The 24,085-nt window shown below is 43.4% G+C and overlaps 2 protein-coding genes across 3 annotated transcripts; both read right to left on the bottom strand.

Annotated features, from left to right (window-relative positions):
• Positions 1–236: 236 nt before the first annotated feature.
• fam20a (FAM20A golgi associated secretory pathway pseudokinase) lies at positions 237–10,535 on the bottom strand. The gene is made up of 11 exons (XM_053854147.1): positions 9,858–10,535; positions 8,120–8,316; positions 6,726–6,776; positions 5,241–5,319; positions 3,996–4,088; positions 2,748–2,863; positions 2,228–2,408; positions 1,527–1,636; positions 1,248–1,329; positions 1,124–1,183; positions 237–1,007 (listed from the first exon to the last, which is right to left on the bottom strand). The coding sequence occupies exons 1-11, from the start codon at positions 10,211–10,213 to the stop codon at positions 743–745; spliced, it is 1,590 nt and encodes a 529-aa protein (XP_053710122.1). The 5' UTR covers positions 10,214–10,535; the 3' UTR covers positions 237–742.
• A 778-nt stretch (positions 10,536–11,313) lies between these two features.
• On the bottom strand, positions 11,314–22,678 carry LOC128752680 (WD repeat-containing protein 49). Of its 2 annotated transcripts, XM_053854145.1 has the most exons (18): positions 22,503–22,678; positions 22,130–22,263; positions 21,798–22,014; positions 21,580–21,726; positions 21,342–21,464; positions 21,111–21,276; positions 20,989–21,035; positions 20,793–20,930; positions 20,521–20,712; positions 19,190–19,381; positions 18,627–19,073; positions 18,408–18,557; positions 16,707–16,897; positions 16,458–16,597; positions 15,467–15,615; positions 15,184–15,395; positions 12,767–12,872; positions 11,314–12,192 (listed from the first exon to the last, which is right to left on the bottom strand). In XM_053854145.1, exons 1-18 carry the CDS (start codon positions 22,560–22,562, stop codon positions 12,184–12,186), a joined length of 2,820 nt encoding a protein of 939 aa, XP_053710120.1. In that variant the 5' UTR covers positions 22,563–22,678; the 3' UTR covers positions 11,314–12,183. The 2 variants fall into 2 exon arrangements, with proteins under 2 accessions (XP_053710120.1, XP_053710121.1); XM_053854146.1 differs by lacking the exons at positions 11,314–12,192; positions 12,767–12,872 and having other exon boundaries at positions 15,180–15,395.
• Between the last annotated feature and the right edge of the window lie 1,407 nt (positions 22,679–24,085).

The raw sequence follows: 24,085 nt of genomic DNA, 5'->3' as shown, positions 1-24,085 counted from the left end.
TCTGTACTCGCGTGTCCGACAACTTCAACGTACCAGTAGTCGAACCGATTTCTATATTGAAATCAGTCTTAAAGGTGCCAAGACAACATTTGTTTCATCTGGCAAGTAATTTATCTGCTCATCAGAGCTTTAACCGTTGTAGTGCGTTGTGGGACTTGGGGGAAAGCTTCTCAGAATAATAGACCTGTCAACGGCATAGTTTGAGAAGTTTCTCAATGGATGTTTGACATTTGTGTAATTAAAACAAAGCCACACGAGACGGATGGATTATCAGTCTGGAAGATACCTTTAACACATACTTGCAACTTTCCAGGCTTCCACAAATCGATATGTATTCATCGCAAAAAACATAAATTTAAGACAATAACTTTGACAAACAGACACAAAAGGTGGGATGATTCTTTTTAAAACAACATTGACTTCACTCTGAATCTGTCTGAAGTTCTGGTTTCCTCCCAGTCTCCTGACTGTTGAACCACTGAGGACATGTAATGGCCGACAGCTCATGTCTGAAGGGTACAATGCAGTTTGGTTCCTGGGGTCCTTCAAACACGTCCAAATATCAGTTGACAAAACTCTGGATGTTGCTGCGTCTTACACTAAATAAAGTGCAGCACTTTCTCCAACTTGAGTAGCAATAAATAAAGATGTGATGTCAGCATGAGTCACTTCATCCTGCGGTCCTGACAAATCGGCGCCATCTGAGCATGTGAGAGACTCAGGAACAGAGCCATGACCTCTGCTACCGAGCCTTCTCTGACGGTGTGGAAGTTCTCTCAGTAGATCTAAGGAAGTCCTCTGTGATGACCTCGTCTTCTCCCAGCGTCCTGACACAGTGCTGCACCGCCTCCAGGACCTTGTGTAGCCGACGGTCCAGGGCGAGGAGGTGCGGTTCAGTCAGAATTGGCTGCAAGGAGTCGGCCCGGAGGGACTCTCTCATCACATCGCTGAGTCTGAATTCGGGCCTGGACAGGAGCTGCAGCCTCAGCAGGGTGGAGCGCTTGATCCTGTGGAAGGTGGAGGAGGGAGCCAGAGCAGTTTTACAACTCAGGTCCTACAGGTCCAACTTGTGGAGCGGAGGAGCTCTAATGTGCCTGTGCTGAACATGGACCCACAGACTTACATGCAGCACTGACTCAGAGGCGCCAGGATGGACATCTCGTCTTCAGCGTGTTTTCCAAACCTGAGACAGACAGAGCTCATCATTGCCATCCCCAGGTCCTGCAGCTGTGCCTCCCCAGACTCACCCCCGAGCGTTGTCCAGGTGCAGCAGCAGTCCTTCGTCTCCAAACTTGGTGAATATCTCGTAGTGATGGCGGTCCATGTTGCCTGCAACGACAGCGTGAAGTCATGCGTGATGGAGATAAACCCGATTCCACTAGCCAGAGAGAAATGCACAGTGGCAGCAGCTTGAGGACAAAGAGCGGGGCATGCAGAGTTCTGATTTTTATCAAAATTGTTTGGAAAGTTGTAGTCTAAATACAAGAAACAATATGATCCAGAATGTAAGTGCAATGCCATTTTACCTGTCAGGAAGTCAAAAATGGACATATCCATGATGTTGAGGAGCCGGTTGCCGGAGTTGTACGGGTAAATCTGCTTGAGCGAGTCACAGTAGAAGGGGTTCACCTCCCACCTGAAGATCAGGATCATAACAGCAATAGTGAATTTGCTTTCTAAATACACAACAGCACCCTCATGATGTCACAGTGAAACTATAAACATGTTTTTTGTCTTTTCTTTTCCAACCTGTCATGTAAATTGAATCTATAAATAAACTGTACATTAAATGAAGAAATATCTCTTCACATAACAATTTTACCTCATGAAACAATAGTGAGTTGAATTGAAAACACTGTATAGGCGAATTTCAATGCATGACATTGAGACTTTGCCTTGGGATCCTATACTTCAATTCTAGGTGCAGATACCACACCAGTATACTTGGAATTTTGTCGCAATAGTTGCATAGTTCCACTGTAGCTTTTGTGCCAGGAGACAAGAGCAATGGAACATCATTTGACTGTCATCTTCTAGAATAGTTGGCACCTCCATTACAGTGCTATGTTGAACGTAGCAGAGTAGTGGAAACCCTGGCCGTTGTGTAGAGAAAAACACTAGTTATAACAATTCTAGCTCCCAAGGTGTATGAAATATGAGGTCAATGTATCTGTTGTAAGCGACTGAAACATGCTACTTTCCACCGACCATCGAGGCCGACACTCACTCTTCCTTTCCGGTGAAGGTGTACGAGCGCATCCAGGGGTTTGGGATGGAGATTCTGGGAGCCAGACTGAGGCTGGGCAAATAGGCCGACAGGGAGCCCTCCAGCAAGTCGGGGCTTCCACACACGGCGTACTCCGTCTTGCACACATACAGGCACTTGGCGAAGAAGCACGTGTTGTTGACTGTTGGGGAACACAGGGGGGATTCAAAAGGAGACGCTCTTATTGACTTTCAAAGGGTGTTTTTAGTTCTCAAATGTTGAGCTTAGACCAAGGTTGTGGCAACCGATGAGCTGGGGCAGACGTGAGGTTATGAACGCTCATGCAATGGTTATCATTGATGCTACTGTGTGTTTACTGCCTGAGAGGTGGTCACCGATGACACTCTAATCTCACAACAGAACAGAGTCTGACGGCTGAGGAGGAGAAACAACTGGGGGAACTAGACATTTGGTTTACACTGAATGAAGCATGTTATCAAAGACGACTAAACTGTGAGGCTGACGCAACAGTGTTGTTTACCAGGCGAGGTGAAGAAGACGGCCCGCAGGTCATCATTGTGGGTGACATTAAGGACCTCTCCTGTCAGGTTGAGCCGTCTGCCAGTCACCGGAGGAACCCTGCGGAAATCCAGGACCCTAGACGGAGGTGAGGAAGATCAGATCAAACAAACAAGCCTCACACTGGAATGTGGCTCCAGTTAAAGCTGCATCTGTGTCCTGGAACCAAGAAGGCGTCTCATCCACTCCTAGCGTGAGAACTGAGGTGATATAGTGGTGCACAAAATACTGGCACTGCTTTAAAAAAGTGAGTCAATGTTTTTCAGTTAAATTCTACTTTAATGAGCACAAATGCGATAGGGACACTGCACATTCTATTTCAAAGCAGGGAAATTGGAAAAAGTAAAGGAAAATAATATTAACAGAAACTCTAATATTTCTTCACAGAAGGCAATGTAATGCTAAAGGAAAATAGCAGCGTTGTCATCTGTCTTTAGAAACTCAAATGTACCATTCAAACAAAAAATTTCTTGAAAATTCAAGTTTCCTTTGAGTATCCTAAACAAATATTTTGTTTTTGTTCGCATCTGTCAACCAACTTCTTGCTACAGTCAACAAGAATTCACTGAATTCTGTGAATGCTGGACGTCCAACAAACTGTCTTTGTCCTTCAGACCCCAAAAGACCAAGTTTACTTTCATCAGTACACAAAATATTATACCATTTCTTCTATAATTCTCTGCACTTCTCTGTAGGTTTCCCCCTCTTTGACCCATTTCTTGAGTGAAAACAATGTTCATCAGAACAGTGTCTTGAACGACCCATTTTACTTGGTTTTTCAGGACAAATGCACAGCAAGCATATGCAATGTTAAGTGCCTTCTGATCCTTAAATAAGGGCCACCTGTTTACACCTTTTTTCCCCCACAGAATCAACGCCCTCCTTACCTGAACTCACCACTGCTATTTTTTGTTAAGCAGAATCAGCATCATGCACTGCAGGCCAGTTTGGTTTTCTTTGCCTTTACTGTACCCTCCAGAAATGTACTTGCGGTGTAGAGGTTGACAGAAACAGTGATTTATCTTGCTACTGTTGAGATGCTGCTATTATTTTGAACACAACTGTATATTGGCGAGCCCATGTGAAACACTCTGGAGATATTGTACCCTCGACTTGGATTATCTCAAAATAATGATGGCACATTTCAAGGGTGAGTCCCAGAACAACGGTCAATAACAAGACAAAATGCTGCTTAAAAAAATGTGAAAACCTGTCCAGGTGGAAGGCAGCGATCTCCGCGTTGTGTCTCTGAAGATCCACAAAGTAGAAGACATCTTCAGGCGTCTGGTCCTCCCTCTGCTGCCTGACAAAGTTTTCATGTGGTTAATCTTCAGGATCATTGCATCCTTACGCACAAATGTAACCCCCGATCAGCACAGGATCGTCGGCCGTTACAGCCAGAAAGGAGGACTGGCAAGACGCTTCTGGACCAGGATTTAGATGCTTCTGTGTCCAGTTCTCTCCCAGACAGCACCAACTTGTCTCCTGACCACAGACTGAAGAGTTTTTGCTGCAACTGGTGAGAGAATCAGCTGATGTGTGAAGCCAATGGGAAAACACCTGGATGATCCAGAGGTTGAGGCAAATTGACGGGCAGACCTTTGCGCCTTACTTTGTACAGACGAATGAGAGCTCCTCAGCTTCACACCCACATGTAAGCTCTGCCAAGTCAGACATCATCCTTCAATTTAAAGCTCAGGTGTCAAACTCAAGGCCTCAGACACGCCCAGCCACTGTCTGTGGCCGGGAAGAGCTTTAAAGAGCTTTTACTGTGCTCCAAAATGAATTGAAAAGTAATGTCCAGCACATCAAATACAGCAATGCATGTTGGCAACATGACACTGGAGGACTACATTGTTCTAGCGTTGCCTTTAACACATGGGTTTCTCGCAAATTGAGATCTGAATTGTTCAAAAAATGTGTTTGAAAACTGAGAAACTGAAAAAATGATGCAGATGAAAAACTGAAAAACGTGTTTCAATGACAGACTGTGAGATGCTAGTTTGGTCCCTGACATGGAGACACTGTGGACTCCTGTGTGACTGAGTTTGACATCCCAGGTAGATACTTTCACCATGCTAGCCTTGGGAAGGAAAACGCCTCTTTTTGTTTCCTACTGAGAACAAAGCTGATGCCCAAAAGTGTTGCTGACTCATCACCAGGATGACAGGAGCAGGAGCCATCAGAGATGAATGACGGCATCAGAATCAAGCTTCTCGTGAATGGCGACTCTCGTGTTCTAAGAACTCCAATATTCATTGATTTCCTCTCACTCATTCCTGTTGTGCCAGTCCCAGCAAGGTGTAAAGGCGCCGGTCACATGACATCACAGGGCACGACCTGCAAACACGCTCACATCTTCAGACAATTCTGAATGTTGTTTGGCTCGAGGGAGGAAAGCAGAGTGTTGGGAGAGAGCTGGCACACCTGTGCTACAACTTTAAGATGAAGTCACCTCATTGGCTTGAACATGGCCTTCCCAAAGTCCTGCATCTTCAGGGCCAGTTTCAGGTGGTGTCCACTGGGCTTCACCACTGGAGGGGAGACAGACATCACAGCTGTTCACCATGATGGAGTGTGATCACGTGTCAACCGATGGATAAGCATGAGTGTGTTGAGCTGCAGCGTTTTCTATCGAGAACAGGAATGAACTGATGATGTATCTTGAGCTGAAACACACACACGATGTTTGTATTGCTATCCTTGTGGGGTCATTGACATAATGTTTTGTCCATCCTGGCAACAAATGGCTCACCTTAACCAGGACTCTTAAACTTAAACCTAAAAACGTAATCCAGTTATACAGAAATCCTCATCTTCAAAATTGAGGTTTCCACCTGTGGGGACTGGCAAAAGGTTCCCACAAAAGAGTTAGTGTTTTGTCGAGAATTGGTTCCAACAAGCCGCAAAACAAGTAGCTAACCTTAACCAGGAACCAAACTGAGACCCAATTATAATGACACAGTCATTTTGAATAGGCTTAACCTTGAAGACCGGTCAAAATGTTCCAAGCAAAACGTCCTTGTGTTTCCAAGAAGAATTGGATCCCGCAAGTTTAACTATAGAAGCTACACACACAAACACGCATGCTACTTAATGTTTTCAATTTTAAAGGATTAAAAAGACAACTTTGTTATTTGAAAAGTTCATCAGACACTGCAATAAATACAAGATTCCACACTGCATTGGTTTCTGAAAGTTTTATGGACGGAACAATCTCATTGAAAACAGTTCAAGATGTAGCTTGATCTGTGACAAATCATTTTATCCAGTGACCTAAGTATGACCAACTGGTTGGAATGAATTGATTTAGAATATTGTTTTCTCTCTCTGCTTAGTGATACAACTACTTTTCGTGCTGAGTCATATATTTCCAGATACACCCCACGTTTCTTCACTGTATTTGCTTCAAAGTGACCCCCGGTAACCTCACAATGCAGCCTGTGTCCCACTTGTGTTTGCGATGACATCACTTTTTCATTCCATTATTCTTTTGTTTTCAGCACCTGCTCCCTCTGGCCTACACTTCTGTGGCTCCATGAAGCTGCGCTCCAGAGACAGAGCTTGTTATATCAGTGCTCTGTTCTAATGAGGGGTTCAGTTAACTTTTCTACGCATGACTCCAGCTGTTGCTTGATGTTCACAGGCAAAAGATGAAGATGTTGGTGGCGCCTGCGGCTCAGCCGCGAGATCCAACAGCATAATTGAGGATTAATTCTTTGAACACAAACAAAAGCCATCTCTCCTGCCCGACCTTGTCCCGTGCGCAGCCGAACCTTGGTGCCAAATGAAATGCTCACTATCACAAAGGCGGCAGTGTCTGACGGAGGCAGGCCGAACAAAGCAGCCAGGCACTAATTGAATGTTGTGTTGCTCTGTTTGTTGGTTTCTGCAGCTCAACAAACTCTAGAGGAGAAAGAGGAGTAACAAGAGAACAGACCTTTGGAGCAATCACAGACTCCTTTCAAAGCTTTTTCATCCTGGGTGTAGTCTGCAGGGAGGGAGGGAGGGAGGAGTGTTAGCGTTTCATTCATTACACACGTCCATAAATATTCAGTCTCACTCCGTCATCACTCATAAAACCCGCACGGCCCCGCTCCAGTCCATCCACCCAAGGCTGTTCATAAGCACATTCATATTTCTAATGGTGATTCAGGGCCCCAAACTACCCATTAAATAAATAAGCTATTCATTTCATTCTATTTCAGTCTATGTCGTCTCTTCTACTATACGTCAGTGTTTCTGTCTCCAGAGAATGTCTCGCATCGGTGCCGCTCCCCTGATCGATCAGCAAACAACATCAATCCCAAAACCTTTAAACTTTAATTACACAAACACGTAGAAGCGCAACTCCTGCCACCATACCATCCAAAAACATCATTGTCACCCTAATGTTTTTCAAATATTCCCACCATCTGTCCAAATGCATCTGCCAATCATTGCCTTGCTGCACTAACAGTCAATATTTATCCATTATCAAACAGCTTGTCTGCAACCTAACTTTTTACCCCATTTTCCACAAACCATACCCCTCAAAAATCCCTCCATCATTTCATCTAACAACCCATTCATTCACATATATCCCCCTCCTTCAAAGAAATTAGTATTTTATTATCCAAATCCAGGTCCCAGCTTTCAAACATTTGCCTTCCTTGGCTTCCTTCATCCTTGTTTTCCACCCATCAATGCACGAGACGAACCATTGCATGACGTTTCTATTTTCTTTACAGCTGATACGACACTTGTCTCTTACTTCAGCCACAAACACAACTAAACATTCCACCACTGATTCACAAAGTATATTCCTCTTTCATCCCTCCATGGTTGACATGGGTCAAACCGATGGCCCGGGGGCCAAATACGATCCGCCAAGTCATTTTATGTGGCCCACGAGATAGTTAGGTCTACATTTAAATCAACGAATGCTGACCTGACCTGATCCCAGCTTTGGAACCAAGAGGGTTTGGTAGAAAGCAAGCTTAGACTGTGTTTAAGATTCTGGCCCCTCACTCTGCCATTAATCCATCCACTTACCAACATATTTCTGACCATGCATACACAAACATACACTTAAGTCTTATATAAATGGAGCATCTCAAGACAAGATCAGTGCACTCTCAGGCTTTTAGCTCGGAGGACGTCTGGGCATCTACAAAATATGAAAAAATGGACATCCAATTCTTGACCGTATCTTGTCCGCCAGCATCTGGTGGCCAAGATACGGTTGAGAATCTGGTGTGCATTTTTTCATGTTTTGCAGACACCCAGACGCCCTCCTAAAAGCCTGCCTCATCCATCCGTCAGCATTTGATACCATTTTGAACCAGTGACCACCTGCGTTGACGACTGTCATATTCTCCATATCCCGGAGAAGTTTTGGGATTGCCGCGTCGTCTCGGTCGTACAGGCCGTAGCGATTTATTCCCAGGTGGAACTTCAGCCAGCTGGCTTCAGGGTCCAGAGTCACCTCATGCTCGACCACGGTGAAGTTGGAGAAAGCAGCCGCCGCCTCTTTGTAGAGCTTCATATGTCTACGAGAGAGATGAAGGACAGGCTGAGCTGGTCTTCACATGACTGTAATGAAGGTCAGTCTTTCTTTTTAACACTCCAAATATCTCCACAGGAAGTGACGATGGAGTCATAACCGAAACAACTGGATTAACAGGCTCCTTGTTCAATGACTCGTCACCCTCCGGGATTCAGATGACAGGTGTTCCAAACCATGTTGACGTTACCTCTGAGTAAGAGCCGGTGTCATCTTCAAATGAGTGTTTGCATGCAGCATTGATGGGTTTAGTGTGTGTCTGCGGTCAGACGCTACCCTGCCCTGTGACCACAGTCGAGCCTCGACATGTGCAGTCGCCATGAGATGTGTCTGCTGATAAATGTCCTCCAGTTGTGAAACACAGAGGTGAGTGTGCGTACTCACTGCTGAAATTTCAAAGGGCCAGGCATGTACCGGTACCTGGTTATGTGACGCTCAGAGGGGTCGGGAGAAATGCTTGTTTCTTCATCTAACAGGCCCAAGAATCTCATTTTGGTGCAACATGAAAATGTTTGGACCACCTCTTATTTAGAAATTGTATGAGCATGAGAGCTCACTAACTTAGGTGCGGGCAATTACATCTCCTAGAGAACCACATAATATGACAGTTGTGACCATTAAATTTCACTTAAATTATGTGACTTAAATATTATTGATCTGGCTAACACGGTGCTTTTGATTAAATACAGAAACAGAAAAATAATAAATATGCAAATAATTCAGATTAATCAGGTATAAACTTTCTTTTGCAGGCAACAGATTCCAATTAATCATAATGATATAAATAGTAAGATGTGATTATTCTGACACAGTATACATTCTAAAAAACATTTTTTAAATGAAGCCCCACCCCTAATTCTAAAGGCGGGGTACAATTGTTGAAGGATTCTTCATTTACCTCATTAATATTGGAAGATATTTTAAATTTCCCCCACTGTGGGACTAAATAAAAGCCATCTTATCTAGTCTAGGTGGTGAATGTCTTGTAACAGATCTATGTGAAAAACACTGGTATAAAGTCTTTCAATATCTACCAGTTTCTTTTATAGTTTTGCTGTGACCTCATTAGGGCCGAATAAAAACAGGTAAAGGGCCGCATGTGGCCCCTGGGACACACTTTTCCCACTTCCTACGTACATCCAAATTTTGGCTTCCTGTGTTTGGACCATGTCTTGGTATCCTCACCACAGCCTCTGGGTTTCCTCCACGGTGCTTGAACAACTCAAAAGAGCCAGAAGAGACAAGGTCTGAAACTCAGAACTGATGGCTGTGAAACTGTAGCCACACGTCAGTGCTTTCTTTTGCTCATCTGTCTGCCCAGACGTGGATTTGAATTTTGCAGCATCATGAGGGTGTAGCTGTCACTCATAGAACCTAGAAGCGTATTCCCATAAAAATGCTGAGGTAGGTTCATATGATGTGGTCGAATCCCATTGGTTATTCCACAGAATAAGAATGTAATGATCAGACTCCCTTGTGCTTCAAAATGTTTGATCTTTTAAGCAAAGAAAGAAGCAGAAATCTGACCTTTTCCAGCGTGACACCTTCTTTTGGTAGTACTCCATCAGCTGCTCCAGCTGAAGAAGTTTCTCCTCTGGTCCCAGCGAGGGGGTCTGGATGTTGTACAGAGGATGAGCGAACAAACGCCTGAGCTTCAAGCTTCCATCTGCTGGTTCAGATGAGACTCCAGGCACCTCTGAAGTCCAGTTGGAGAGCCACGGGGAGACGAGTCCACCAAACCCCTGGAGGGTGAAGTTCTCTTGGCTGCATGAGCAACTCTCTTCCCGCGCCGCCTTCCGTAGCTTTGGCAGCAGGATGAAGTAGAGATCAGCTGAGAAGAGGGCTGTTAAAGTGCCAGCCAAGAACAGACGGCCTCTCCTCATGGTGAGAGGGAGTAGAAGCTCCAGACTAGTTGCTACTCGCAGTGGCAGGCATCATTTGGAGGCTGCCTCAGATCAGCACAGCAAGAGGAAGCTCCCTCTCACTCCGCCTTACAGTGTGTATGATTCAGTCGGGCTCTTCCAGCCTCCTTCCTTGGCAGCCTGCGGAGAGTGTATTTGCAACAGTCACTGACAGTTTGGCTGCTTTCACGGAATGAGAGAGAGCGAGAGCGAGAGAGACGGAAAGGGAGGGAGCGAGTATGTTTGGCTTTCAGTGTGGGTGTGTTTGTGTATATAGGTATGAACCTAAACATCAATTGCGACACTCTTCCAAACACTTAAAGATCTAAATTAAACATCTTGCAAGCAAAGCTCTTTAGTGAGACCCTGACTTGAGCTTCGTGTCTGCTCCATTCAACCAGGATTCTGGCAGAAGCATGAGATGCTTGTTTGCCTTTTTTTTTTTTAACCTGCTGAGTCCTGCGTCTTCCAGATAAAATGAAGTCTACACTTCTCTCGACACCATTCCATTCACCATATTTTCTTAGTCAAACACGTGTCACTTGTGTGGAGCTAAAACTTGTCCTCCTCCACGGTCTGTTTTGCTCCAGGCATTTTTAGCACATTTTCAACTGGAATAATTCTAATCCACATGCAGGCTATTTATTCTTCCCTTCGTTCTTGACGCACTGCACTTCGCGAGGCCGTCCCAGCAGCATCTGCCATGTTTTGGAACATCTCTTTTGGGTGTGTGAGCTGTTGGATTCTGCTCTCCAGGGTGTTCAGAGTTCTCCCAAGGAAATGAAGTGTGGTGGTATTTTCCTTTGGCCAGACCCTTTTTTCCTCCTCGTTGGAGGGCTGCCACAAATGATTTGACAGTTCTGATATTTGGACCCGATGCTCGTCCAAGAAGACTAACTACAACATGTTTGTTGTTTGAAAATATCCAGATGAGGTTAAAGTTTGAAAGAGCAGAGCAAATATTCACAGGACATTGACTTCAACAAACTGTGGGGCTGAGCAGCCGTGCTGCAACTGCTACTGGGCTAAAAAATTCAAAACTTAAAACTGAAAAACTGAAACCGGCTGCTGGTTTCTCTGGCTCAGTGTTATCCAAATATGATTAATAACCCCAAGGTTTGCTCACTTGTTGACTTTTATCTTTCATGCAGTCACTCATTTTTGGAACATCACTGATCATTTATGTCATTCGTGGAGTGCAGGACGCGAGTCTGTCCAACGACTCCGAAGTATTGATCTCAGTTTGCTGAATCAACAATCAGGCTGGAGTTGTTCCCAGCAACACGGGGTCAGAGGTTGGAGATCCCAGGACACATTGCCAACCACAACCACAGAAATGACTCACTCCCAGTTTACAGTCAACAATTCAACCCATGTTTTGCACAGTGGGAGGAAACTGGAGTGTCCAGAGGAAACCCAAGCCAGTGCAGGACGACCTTACAAACTAACTTAACAGAAAGGTAATAGGTTTGATCCAAGTTGCCTCAAGTAGAATTCAAACAGGCAACTTTGTCACAGCATGAATTATTATAAACAAAGCAACCCTAGTCTGTGGTGAAGCCCAACTATGACTCAGATAGTTGAGCTTCACCAGATTTAAAAGGAAATTATACATAAATGAACAACCTAAACATTGACATGAACAACATACATTTTTAAAAAATAAGCATATTTGAGTTTTGCACCAAACGAAGCAGCGTTCCAACAATGTGATCAGTAAAATATATTTTGCACAGATGCGATTGTACTATAGAACAGATCTGAATAAAAGACTCTGCTGCTCCCTTTTCACGTGGGTTCATCTGCAGAAGAAACAGCCTATATGACAGGAAATTAAAGCAGAGAAGCCCCATTCACAATGTCAACAGGACTTCATTAAACCCAATGAAATATCCTTTTGATATGATGGCAGAATCCAATTTCAAATCTGGTAGCTGAGTCTCTTCAACTATTTAGTTCTCCTGAAAAACAAAAAGAACATTGTCGATTATGCTTCAGCACTGAAACAAATAGATTTCATTTGGTACAGCTTATAAAAACCAAACACAACACCACATAACAGGCAGTGAAAATAAAATAGACTCCATTGTCCAAGGACAATGAAGAAAAACAGGACTCCAGAAACTGTCTCACAAGTCAAGCCTTCTTATGAATCCTATTTTTCTAAACTACACTGGTCTGGCAGTGCCAACACTGCCACAAAAGGAAGTGCATTACATTCCTCTCGAATTGATTGTGCCTTTTCTAGTCCCTGCAGCTGACCAGCAATTTAATGCTGACCACTGCCACATGTTGGCCGTCCTAAAATACAGTGTTCCACCAGACACACTTGAGCTCAAGTTCATGTAACATGCTAAAAATGCTCCTGAAGCCGCAGGGAATTGTTATGAATGATTTTACACAGGCGTTATTACGACACACACAGAAAGCTACAGTGATAATCACAGATACTGGGACTCGGTTAGGTCCTGAGGCAGAGTCACAGAGAGGTTGGAGGGGCGCAGCTCCATGAAACATCTGTTTTAAAGTAGTTACCTCTGAGCCTTCGTCCCCTGAAGTTTCACCGTCGCTGCTTCCTTCTTTACCTTTGTCCTCACTCATTTCCTCTTCACATTCTTCCTCTTCCTGGATTATCTTATTACTGTGCGTGAGAGACAAACCACAGTGTAAAGTGTAACCTTTGCTAGTACACAGCTTGTACATTTCACACCTGAAAAGTTGGTTACATTTGAAGTCGCTGTGCAGTTGTTTGTATAACACACAGATGCTCCGTGACACCACCATCATACATGTCTCCATCACTGTTCTCCACTTCACTTCTGAGCATTTAAAGTAAAGTTCAGTACGTGAATGCTGTTCCTCATTAGTATTTTGTCGTGCATGTTAATGTACAAGCTTCATAAAAACAACTTGGCATGTATTTAAATTGATTGACTTTTTTTTTAAGTAGAGCTCAGTAGAGTTTTTGATGTGATATGAGATAATTCATGAACATATGATCAGTACAACTTTTGGGTTGTTATAGAGCTGCTGTTTTATCTTGGGTTTCTAATCTTGATGAATAGACCTAAATTGAAAGTGGGTGTCCACAACAAATTTAAAGGCCAGTGATGCCTTCTCTGCTGAAAGGTGGAGAGGCATTAGCCAGGCAGAGTCTCATTGTGTGTGACCCACGATAGCTGAAGGAGGAGAGAAGACAGGTATGGTTGCAGAGGTACTCGCCACACCATTTTCAAGATGGACTTTTCACTGAAAGGTCAATAAAAGCATCTGCAATTTGTCATGTCAGTGATGTGCTGCATAGTGACCTAAGTCATGTTTCATATTCACTAAAAGGTTCAGTATCTCTGTTCACTGATTTACTTAGGATGTCTGTTGCTATTTATGACGCTTGAGGCCGCTTGAGGGGCTTTATGTAGCAATTGATATGTCACATTATGAACGAAAGGCACGCCAGACTGTGGCAATGTTGTCTTGCATGAAACAGCAACAATGCACAGTTTATTGGACAAACATGTTGAAGCTCACAGAGCACCTTTTGTGATAAACCTTGCCGATTAATGTCTCAAAAATGCCCTTTTTAAATCTTTTGACAGTATCCATAACCACAGTTTCCTACTCTGAATCGCAGACCTATCAATGTAAGGTTGTAGTGCTGCTTGACAGGCCTGTAGTAAGGTGTTGTAATACGTTTCTGTAATTCTTTCTTGAGCCGTGATACCAGGTCGATGGCAGTATGAGGTGAGCACGGCATAAAATACATGACCACCCACAGTGAAAAGACAAATAACAAGAAGGATGGACAGAGGACTAGGTTAAGGTTAAGGACTAGGTTCTGTTAATACAAAAAAAGATGTGCTTCTCAAACTGTCACTCAGGAGCCTGGTGAACTTTGTATCCTCAAATAGCCCAACAATGGTGGCTGCTTATGCTCGTGTATCCACAAGTCTGAGTGGAGATGATGCAGCCTTGTGATTACTCTTCAGGAATGCAAATGTTTTTCTGTTCAAACTTCACCTATTCTGTCCAAACTACTCTAAGTTTTCTTACAATAAAACTGGTTATGTGGCTCCTGGTCAACACAATCCCAGCACTTATTCTGTTGCTTTCACATCAGCACGTGTTTCTGCTCTGTGTTTAAATAAGAAACTTGCGGTGGGAGATCTAAACCCACAGCTGCAAAGTCAGATGGGGAAAACCGCTCTCTCTGCTTGAACAATCGAGTGACCTCTTGACCTTTGAGCACTAACAAAACAAATGCTACATCTAAGCTACTTCTTTTCCTGCTGGCTAGTTGGCAACAATAGAGGCCTGACCGAAATACCTTTATAAATTTGCTGGAAATGCATCACTGCCAAAGATCAGGCCCGATATTTTAGACGCAAACATAAATCATCTTCGTTGTAAATGAACACATACCATACCATCGACTGCTTTATGTGTTGGTCATGATCAAGTACAAAGGTAGAGTGGTGTGTTTTGCTGCATGACTACATGCGTTGAACTAAAGGTTTAAGGATACACAAATGGAAATTGTGTTCAGGACAGTCCCAAATCTGAACGGAATGATGTGCGCAGGATGAAATAAGAAATACTGATGCTCTTTTCCCGGATGAGATTTTAAATGAACTCCCACCATCCTACACCCTTATCAGTGGATGGGAAAAGACAGTGGTTGGATGCCCTTGCTATATTGTATGTTGTTGGTCACAGTTTAGATTTACTACTGTAAATAAGCAACTTATTTGTATGTGTATTTGCAGCATATGAGCTTGTAATTAATAGTATTGATAGTGTCATGTTAAGAGTGTCTAGATTTTAGAGCCAGGAATAGTCAACAAAGGTTCACTCTAAATAACACCATCATTATTGACCGTAAAAAAAGCAAGTTTCCCAATCTCAAGTGTTACCAGGTTGTTTCATTGCGCACGTTAAAACTTAGCGACCGCTACCTCTGGTAAGTCGCAGGGTCGTGGATATCCCACGTGGCTCCGTTTCCAAAAGAACCCACGTGAACCCCTTCGTCAGTCCAGACTCCAACAGCACCGGTCTCAGAGGCAGCCAGGATGAAGCGGGTCTCCTCCACCACCAGGACCTCCACGCTCCTCAGTCCTGAGTTATGAGCAAGCCAGGACTTTTGCAGGGGAGGTTGTACACAAAGGGGCTGGGACAGAACAGCTTGTTTGGATTTTAAAAAAACACACACAGAGCATGAAACTAATGGTGATGCATTACCTTACTACCAATACCGAGTGCATACTGAGATATGTCCCAGATCTGAAGACAGCCAGATGTGTCGCCTGAGATGAGGAGAGAGTTTTTGGCCTGATCAGAGCTCAGACTCAGCACACAGGCGCCTGGCTCCTCTGGAGCATAGAAGTGAGCTGGAGGAAGGAAAAGATCGCAGTCTATGAGTGTCGACATTGCATTAAGTGTTATATACCTAATGTCTGGATGGGTTAATACATGTCCAACAGGCTTCATTGACAATACTTATGACTCATGAAGTGTTGCTGCAATTTGTGTGAGTACTGTATAATTTTGAGAAAAACAGATTGAAACATTTACAAAAAAAACAAAAAAAAAATCAGATGTTAACTGTAAATTAACAAGAAAGATCTTCAAGATATTTCACCAAACAGAAACAGAAACATAAGAAGAAAAATCATTTCATAAACATGCTCCTCATCTCATTTTTGAGCAAGATGTCATATCATTTGTTGGCCAAATAATTTCATTCAAAAATCCCAAATGATTTTTCAAGAGACTGATATGTAATGTTGGCACGCTATCCAAACAGGAGAGACAAACGCTGAGTAAGCAAGTTATCTGGTGTAATGTGAACTAAGTGTGGTGTCGCTGGCACATTTGTCTTCAGACAGAAAAGGTTGTGTAGATAGTACTTGGGTGTGCAGTATGAATACTGCAGGATAGAAAGTTCAGCTGGTTCAGGCAAAGTCTTGCGAAGTTAGCATGGTCTGCAGAAACATTCATTGTTACGACTGGGTGTTTTTGTTATGTCACTCCTGCCCGCCGCTGACACATATACACACTGCATTTTAACGTTCAAAGTTGAGGTGGTCAGGCCGGACGGCTCCTCACCGCTAAACGCAGTTGGGATCTGGAAATAGGCATAGTTGTGGGGCCCCAGGAATGAGAGTGGGCAGGAGGCCAAGTCAACAGCTTGACTGGTGTCACTCAACTGGCTGTTTGTAACAAGACTCACTGTATCTGTGTGGAACTGCACTGACGCTCCAGAAGTAGAGCGACCCGCTGTGTGATGAGATGAGGACGGCGTCGTGTTTCAGCCAACTCTTACTGGCCCGGTGCTGCAGGAACAGGAGGCTGTCTACAGAGGGCATCGGCCTGGAAACGAGGAATTGGAGGATGAAACTCCTGCGTCTAAACCACAGGATTATCCAACTACTGCAGCTTTTGTTTTAACAGCGCCAACATTACACAGAGCTCTGCTCACTCTGTCTGTGCATGTCGCCGTAAATGTATGATGGGTTCCTGTGTCTCTGTCCTCCAGATGATGACCTCGCCATCACGACTGGCTGTGGCAATAAGGCCCAGCGAGGAGCTGTGACACAGCGCCAAGATGTCTGCTTTGTGCACACAGCTTGCCTTCCACGACTTCTCCGCAGAGATGATGATGTCAAGATCCTGTTTTGACAAACAAAACACTTTTACCAGCTAACCATCTGATCCTCAGATCACAAACAAGGGGTTTTTATGTGCTGCGGTTCACTTTCCGAGAGTAAACCTCTGGATGAAAAGTTTGGAAATATGGAAATATCCCAAAGCAAACAATAATAACACATTTTTGTCAGTCTGGTATTTATTCATTTGTGCGTTGGATTCAGCCACTAGTTTCCTTTCACCGCATCTGCGTCTGGGACTGACTGAGTTTTTGATCTGCCTCATTTGAGGAAAAGACTGAGATCATGGGAACATTTAAAATAAAATGTAAGCACTTCCAGAAATGGCCAGGGAAGTGTTTGCCACTGGCTCCTGAAATTTTTCAGTAATGCTACTACTATACTATTAAGATTTGTTCCTACCCACATGACGAAAAAGACATCTAAGAGCACAAAACCAAACGAGAAAGATCCTGCAAAAGACGGTAGTGGTAGCAAGGCTCGTGCTAACTAGTGGCCGTGCTAACTAGCCTGCTTGAGAAACACAAAGACGCTCTTGCTGTTGAATTCAAATGCAATTTAAAAAGAGAATGAAGCCTGTCAGACTCATCGGAAGTAGTTAAAAATAATTTCGCCAGTAGCCCAAAGTGATAGAAGCTAAACGTTTATTTCAAAACCAACAATGTTTAATGCAAAGACATTAAAGTCAAAGATATTAGTGAATTAGTAGTTATTGTACTTCGATATAAACACCAGGTGGCTGATAAAGGATTCACTGTAAATACACATCATAATACTCCTAAAACTAGCTCCTAATACTGTAGCAATACTATTGCAACATAACTGAATTGATTAAAATAATCCTTTAGGTCCTCTTGGTCCTGGTTGTTTACATACCGGCCCGTACCTTACTGTATGTAAATGTAACACATTTTTTTGTACTCACTTTTACTTCATCTCAGCTAAAAAATATTTTTTTTACCTTCACTGTTACATTTTGAAAATATATTTTGCTGGAGTTGTGAAAAATGTCACCCGCTGTGAGAGACAATGTATTTGCGATTAATCTGCATTATTTGTTTCAACTAATTCACTTTTTAGTAATTATTAAACTGAATCTAAAGCATCAAATTTCAGATAAAGTAGCCTATACTTTTGTCAGGCTTTTTCAGTAGTTTCTAATTTTATCTGCCTAACTTCTAACTATCACACCTTCTCTAAAGCAGCATTTGTCCCATTTTTATTGAAGTTTAAGAAAGACATTGTGCGTGATGCTTCCATTTCCTTTGTCCTTTGGTTTTTTGGTTATGTCATTAAATGTGACATGGGCAGAGTGTAATGAGGGGAGTGGTGGAGGTGCATATGCTTATGTCAACACACAGCACTTAGTTGTATGAACTGAAAGCGATGCCACTTGAGCCAACATTCTTCTTTTGTGTATCTCAATAGCAATGAACTGTCCACCAGTGTGGTCTCTCAGCGTTCGCTTGAGGACAGACATGTATCCAGACAAATGGCTCCTCATTATGACTTACCTTAGCGATTGAAATGTCATATTGAATGATCTGTTTGTCTCCTCCGATGGCCAACAGCTTGTCATCATCCAGGCACGTCAGGCCAGCCACCTCTGTATGGATGGCTGGCTCCAGTTTGATCAGGTTGAGGCCGTTAAGTAAACTCCAAACCTTAGCAAAAGTTCGCAACAAGAGTTTCATTTCACATGCACCTGGTTGATATGGTTCTCACCAGCCCACCTTGATTGTGCCATTGTCCGCCCCGGTGATCAGCCGCCGGTGGGAGTGGTCCAGCGCCATGCAGGTGATGGCAACAACTCCGTGAGCATTGCGCACTTGCAGTTGCCTCACTCCTGTTACAACATCCCACACCGACAAGGAGGAGTCCGAGTGGCCCGTCACCACCTGTCTCAGGGTTGGATTGTACTCGGCACACAACAGGGTGGCCTTCCCTTCGTCTGCCAAGCATCCCTCATAAGCCGCGTCTTCTTCTGCCAGTGGGATCAGGACCAGATCATCTTTACATCCCACCACTAGATTCGGTAGGGTCCCGTCGGAAAGAGGAGGACTCATGAGAAGGAAGGGAAAGTTGCAGTGCTCGGGGATGCAGAGTGGCTGAAGGCAGGGGAAATGTAGGAAGACTGTTTTCAGACACTTCTGACTCGTAATGTCCCAGACTCTCAGCTCCTGGTGTGAAGGAACAGACAAAGGTTACCACTAGCTTGTAGGGCTAGTTCAAATAAAATACTTGTGTGTAAAAGACCTCAGGCTTGGGAAGAAAAGGGGAAGCTTGTGTGACTCACAGAATCGCTGGAGTAGCTGAAGATCTGCTTCACGGGTTCGTAGATTGCCACATCCAACACAGACGTGCAGTGACCTTCCATTTTAGCTAGAGGGGATTCAGTAATGAAGGGATTCCACACTCTAATTACCCGGTCACACCCGCCGGTCACCATCAGCCTCAGAGATGCGTTGTAGTCAAAACAAGTCACTCCCTGAAGAAAAAGAGGTCGTCACAGCCACTTGAAATGCTGCCTCAGCGGCCTGTGTGACTGTAGCAGCGCTTGTAAAGGCTGTTTATTAAGCACAATGGAGAATTGCTTTATAAAAACAGATTGAGGAAGCACAAGAGGGAGACAAACCACAGGTTTATGAGATCGTGTTCCCAACACATGGCGTCAGTGCTGGAGCAGTCTTTTTGTCACTGTTGTTTTGCATTTTAAAGGAAATGTTACAAGGTTGGAAAGGAGTTGCACAAACAAAAGGACAAACCCAAAAGCAGGTTGAGATCACCCAGACCTAATGAAAAAATAAGTCTGGGTCAGTCTGACTGTGTAAAGTATGACAAACCCTATCACCCATGAGACGACTTGGAACCCTCTATATGCAAACAGACTAGCAAACCACTGTAACACTATACAGTTTACAGGTATTTCCAAATTATATTAGACCTCTTGAAACATCTATTCTTTTTCTTTTTTTATATATTAGGTGGGATTCAATTAAAAAAATACTCTAGTTAACTAGAAAATTTGTGATTAATTAATCTCAATTAATCACAGCTTAATCGTATAAGATTATTTGCCACAAGAAGCCACATTTTTCAATTTCAATGAATTTGGTATGTTACTGAATCAAATGATGATATTGTTTATTTTGTTGCATATTTGCATTTAGCAGTTTGAGAAGAGCAAAATAAATCACGATGGTGGCTATATTCAAGTTTTTATATCACCTTTAAGCTAAAGCTCTTTTAATGTCTGGAAAATATTTGTATCAGAATTTCAATTTTATAAGAATTTCAAGTACATTCAGAGCAGTGGAAACCCTGGTCATTGTGTAGTGAAAAACCTCCCTGAACAAAAGCAAACAGATGCTTTTGTTTGCTTTTGTTCAGGGCTTCCTCCATGTTTGTTGTTGTTGTTATCATCCTAGCTGCCACGTGTCTTGTGCAGCAGTGTGGACCAGGAACTCCTGCACTTACAAAGGTTCTGTTACATTAAATTAAATTAGAACGATTAAATGCGATAAAAAAAAGTCCCACCCTTTGGCTCTCAATCCACCAGTTGAGGATGACTTTCATCAGTGGCTTTTATCAGCAAATCTAATACTGCAAGGGGGACTGAGCTGCTACCTGTTTGATTTTCCAAACGGACGGCCTCTCCTTCTGGTAGATGTCCATGGAGACCACCGAGGTGATGTCACTTTCTGAAGATGACCTGATGATGTTGGTGCTGGGCTCGAACATCAGTCTGTTGATGGTTTCATGGTGAATGTTGGGGATGTACTGACACGAGACCATGTTGTGGTGCTCCCCGCTAATGTTCTAAGGAACATGAACACAGCGTGAGACAGCAGTGTGATGCGCAATATATGAGCGAAGGAAAAATAGATGCTGGGCCTCACTGGGAAATAGATCCCCTCAGATTGGGAGACTTTTGCATTGATGATATTGAAAACTCCTTCAGATGGATGCAGGAGCTTCATCAGGTGGACTCCTCCTTCAACGTCACCCATCAACAGTAGCGAGGGATTATCTGGATTCTTTTTAAAAGAAAATGTAATTCATTTGGAGAAAGATTTGTTGAAGGCAAGGACTTACCTTAGAATCATACCAGTAACACAGGGTGGACAGAACATTATGGAAGCCTGGGTAGAATTCCTCAGTCAGAAGATGAAACCATTTCATCAATGAATAATCACCTACTCATTAAAATGAAATACCATAAAGCATAACGTCCTCAAATATGTTGGTTGAAGCGACATTGACAAAACGAAGGTCCCTGCACTCTGTGGAAATGGCGATCAAGTTGACGTTGGCCATGTAGACTGCATCAGTGATGGACCCTTTGGCAGCAGCTGGGTCCGACTTTGACTGCTTCCTTGCAAGCTGAGGAGCCAAGCAAGCAAAGTTTCACGGGTCTTGACCATATTACCGAGCACTAGCTTACCCACCTCAAAGCTTTTTGGGTACTCTAGCCGATTGTTCCACACAGTCAGCTGACCTCCACGGCTGACACTGACAAAGTGGAGCGGGGGCGGTTTGTAAACGGCGACCACTCGCACAGTCGTCTTACCCTGCAAGCCGGTGGAATGGAAGTGTACTGAGCTGTACTGGCAACGGCCAATAGAAGCACAATAGCTCCGCACCAGAGCAGGGAGAGGAACTATGTGCCATCTAACCAAGTCCTACCCAGTTAAAGGGGCACTGCGTGAACGGCGGATGGCAGTTGAGGAGAGCATCTTTTGAGTTGTGACGTCGCACTCGTTCAGTGGAGTAGAGATGAATGTAGGCAAAGACTTGTTTGGACGTTATCGTTCCTTTGCATGGGATATCAACCTGTCAGGGAAAATCGTGGATCCACACTGACCTCATCCTTTTAAATAGGTCACTTTGATGTGGACATGTACCTCAGTGAAGAATCTATCCACACAAACATCCTCAATTTCTGGACCCATCACAGTCTGCAGTACTTTTCGAAAATCCTCACAGTTTAACCCTCCGTCTACGGCATCTTTAAGCTCTTGGGGCCGGGATTCATTGCTGAAGGAAGCCAGAGCGTCTGCCAATATCTTCAGTTGCTCATAGCTCAGCTTCTCAGCAAGACTGTCTCCAATGGATGATTCGCTGCGACAGAAGAACAATGGATCCAACGGAATGTTTGACTGCCACAGTGGCGACCGCAGAGGATGCAACTTTGACAGCAGGACAAGCAGTTTAGCAGGAGGCAAATCAAACTCACCATATCCTGAGGTGGGGAAGCTCTTCCCAGTAAATCAACCGTGGGTTTTTCTGGGCTTTAACAGGGGCCGTCTCAAACGCATGAACTTTCTTCACTTCTAAATTAGTCAGGTTTTCTTGGGAGTCCGGTATTTGCTGTCAGAAAAACAACAGGAATGGCTCAGAGCATTGATCGGCGGATAAAGGTTTGTCCCTGCAGACCAGATGACGCCATCAAACACTGAGGTTTTGGTGTCAGAATGGGGCATTAACAATGTTTTGTAAAGCAAATACTTGGCAATTAAGAAAAGGTCCGACTGGACAAACTGTTTCCAATGGACAAACTGTTGAAAATTAATATTGAACTGTCCAAATAAGCTCGAGAGAGAACTAACCATTTTGTCTTTGCCACCCTGTTGCGCATTAAAGAATGAGACGATGCATAAAAATAGCATCTCACAGGCAGTTAACGAGAAGCCGCTGCAAAAACGGATTATACCGCCATCTACTGCGCATTTTTGTTAACTGCTCAAAAAAAAGAGAAATGACTTGGGATCAAACTGGGTTAAAATGAAACAATAGACACCACTGAATGCCGGTGCTTTTAAGGTGGTGTATTTATATCCTTTGATGTAATAGCTCTGATAAAAGATCCAAGTAATCAAAGGCAGAGAAAAGGACAAAAACACAACTCTCGACACGAGGGAGAACGCTTCACTTCATTTCAGCATTGAAATATCATTGAATAAAAATAAAGGTATTTCGTGGAATATCTCTGTGGTAATAATTTTGATCAATGATTGATTCAATCTTGTGGACCTCTATTATCTGAAATTATCGAGATGTTTTGAAATGCGGGAACCTGCTGGGGGCTCCTGCAGAGGTGCAGTGGCTTCTGCCTTCCCCCCACAAAAGCCTCAGAAAACCTTACTTTTTATTTCTTCAAATCTGGAACTCAGTACCCACAATGCTTTGCGGTGAGTCCAGTGCCCGATGTCTGCAACGAACCTTCCTTTATTGTGTTAAATCAGACACGAGCAATGTAGCATTCAACGCCATTTAGAATCAGAATCAGATGTATTGCCATGGTCGGTGGGGATACCACCAACTAGGAAAGTGCATTGGAAAACGTGCAGTCAAAAACATAATTATAGTAATAATCATAATCAAATAAAACAATTATTTTAAAAAAAAAAATGTAAAATAATGTATTTAAACTTTATTTAAAATTTTATTATTTAAAACTTAATTTAAAAGTCTGCAACCGATCGCCTTCTCTGCACTTGGCCCCATATTGGTGCCTCATCACTGTGTTATGCGCTACATTCTTATATTATTGACGCTGGATGAGAAACATCAACATCACAGCTGTTTTTTCCCCAGCCATTCTACCTGGCTAAATAAGCCAAACTTCTATCTGAAGTGGAACAACCAACAGTGCACACCGTGCTCCAGTCTACGCAGGTACAGCCTCAACACAACCTCCCACCAAACTACATGAGCGAAATTATGCCCAGTTTCCATTTCAATCCAAGATCCAAAACAGGAGCTCACAGCGATTACTTTGATAAGATCTTCAGCTGTTGCAGTGTCTTATTGCCCTTGTGATGCAGTCATGGGTTATAGGTGACCATTTCACCACCTCGGGACAACGATGGTATTAGGAAAATGCAAATGTTGACCTTAGTTTTGGCTTAACACCTACAGTAAAGTCCAAACTTATTCAGACCCCAGGCCTATTTTCAAAAGCCCAAGTTCACTCACTTCATCGAGGGGAGAATATCAAAATTAAATCACTGTACTTCAAGGGACAACACCTGTATTAATTCAGCTTTTCCTTGTACAAGCTTTAGTGGCGGGATTTAAATTTCTTTGTTAATTTTTTACACAAGAGGGTGATTTCAAATTAACTTTATCCAAGTTTGTCCTGGCCTCATCTTAACATTTAATCTTAACAGTTCAAATTTAATTCCGTCTG

The sequence above is a fragment of the Synchiropus splendidus genome, chromosome 1, assembly GCF_027744825.2.
Source record: "Synchiropus splendidus isolate RoL2022-P1 chromosome 1, RoL_Sspl_1.0, whole genome shotgun sequence".
In the NCBI taxonomy this organism is placed as follows: domain Eukaryota; kingdom Metazoa; phylum Chordata; class Actinopteri; order Syngnathiformes; family Callionymidae; genus Synchiropus; species Synchiropus splendidus.
This window is presented reverse-complemented; position numbering and strand designations above follow the sequence as displayed.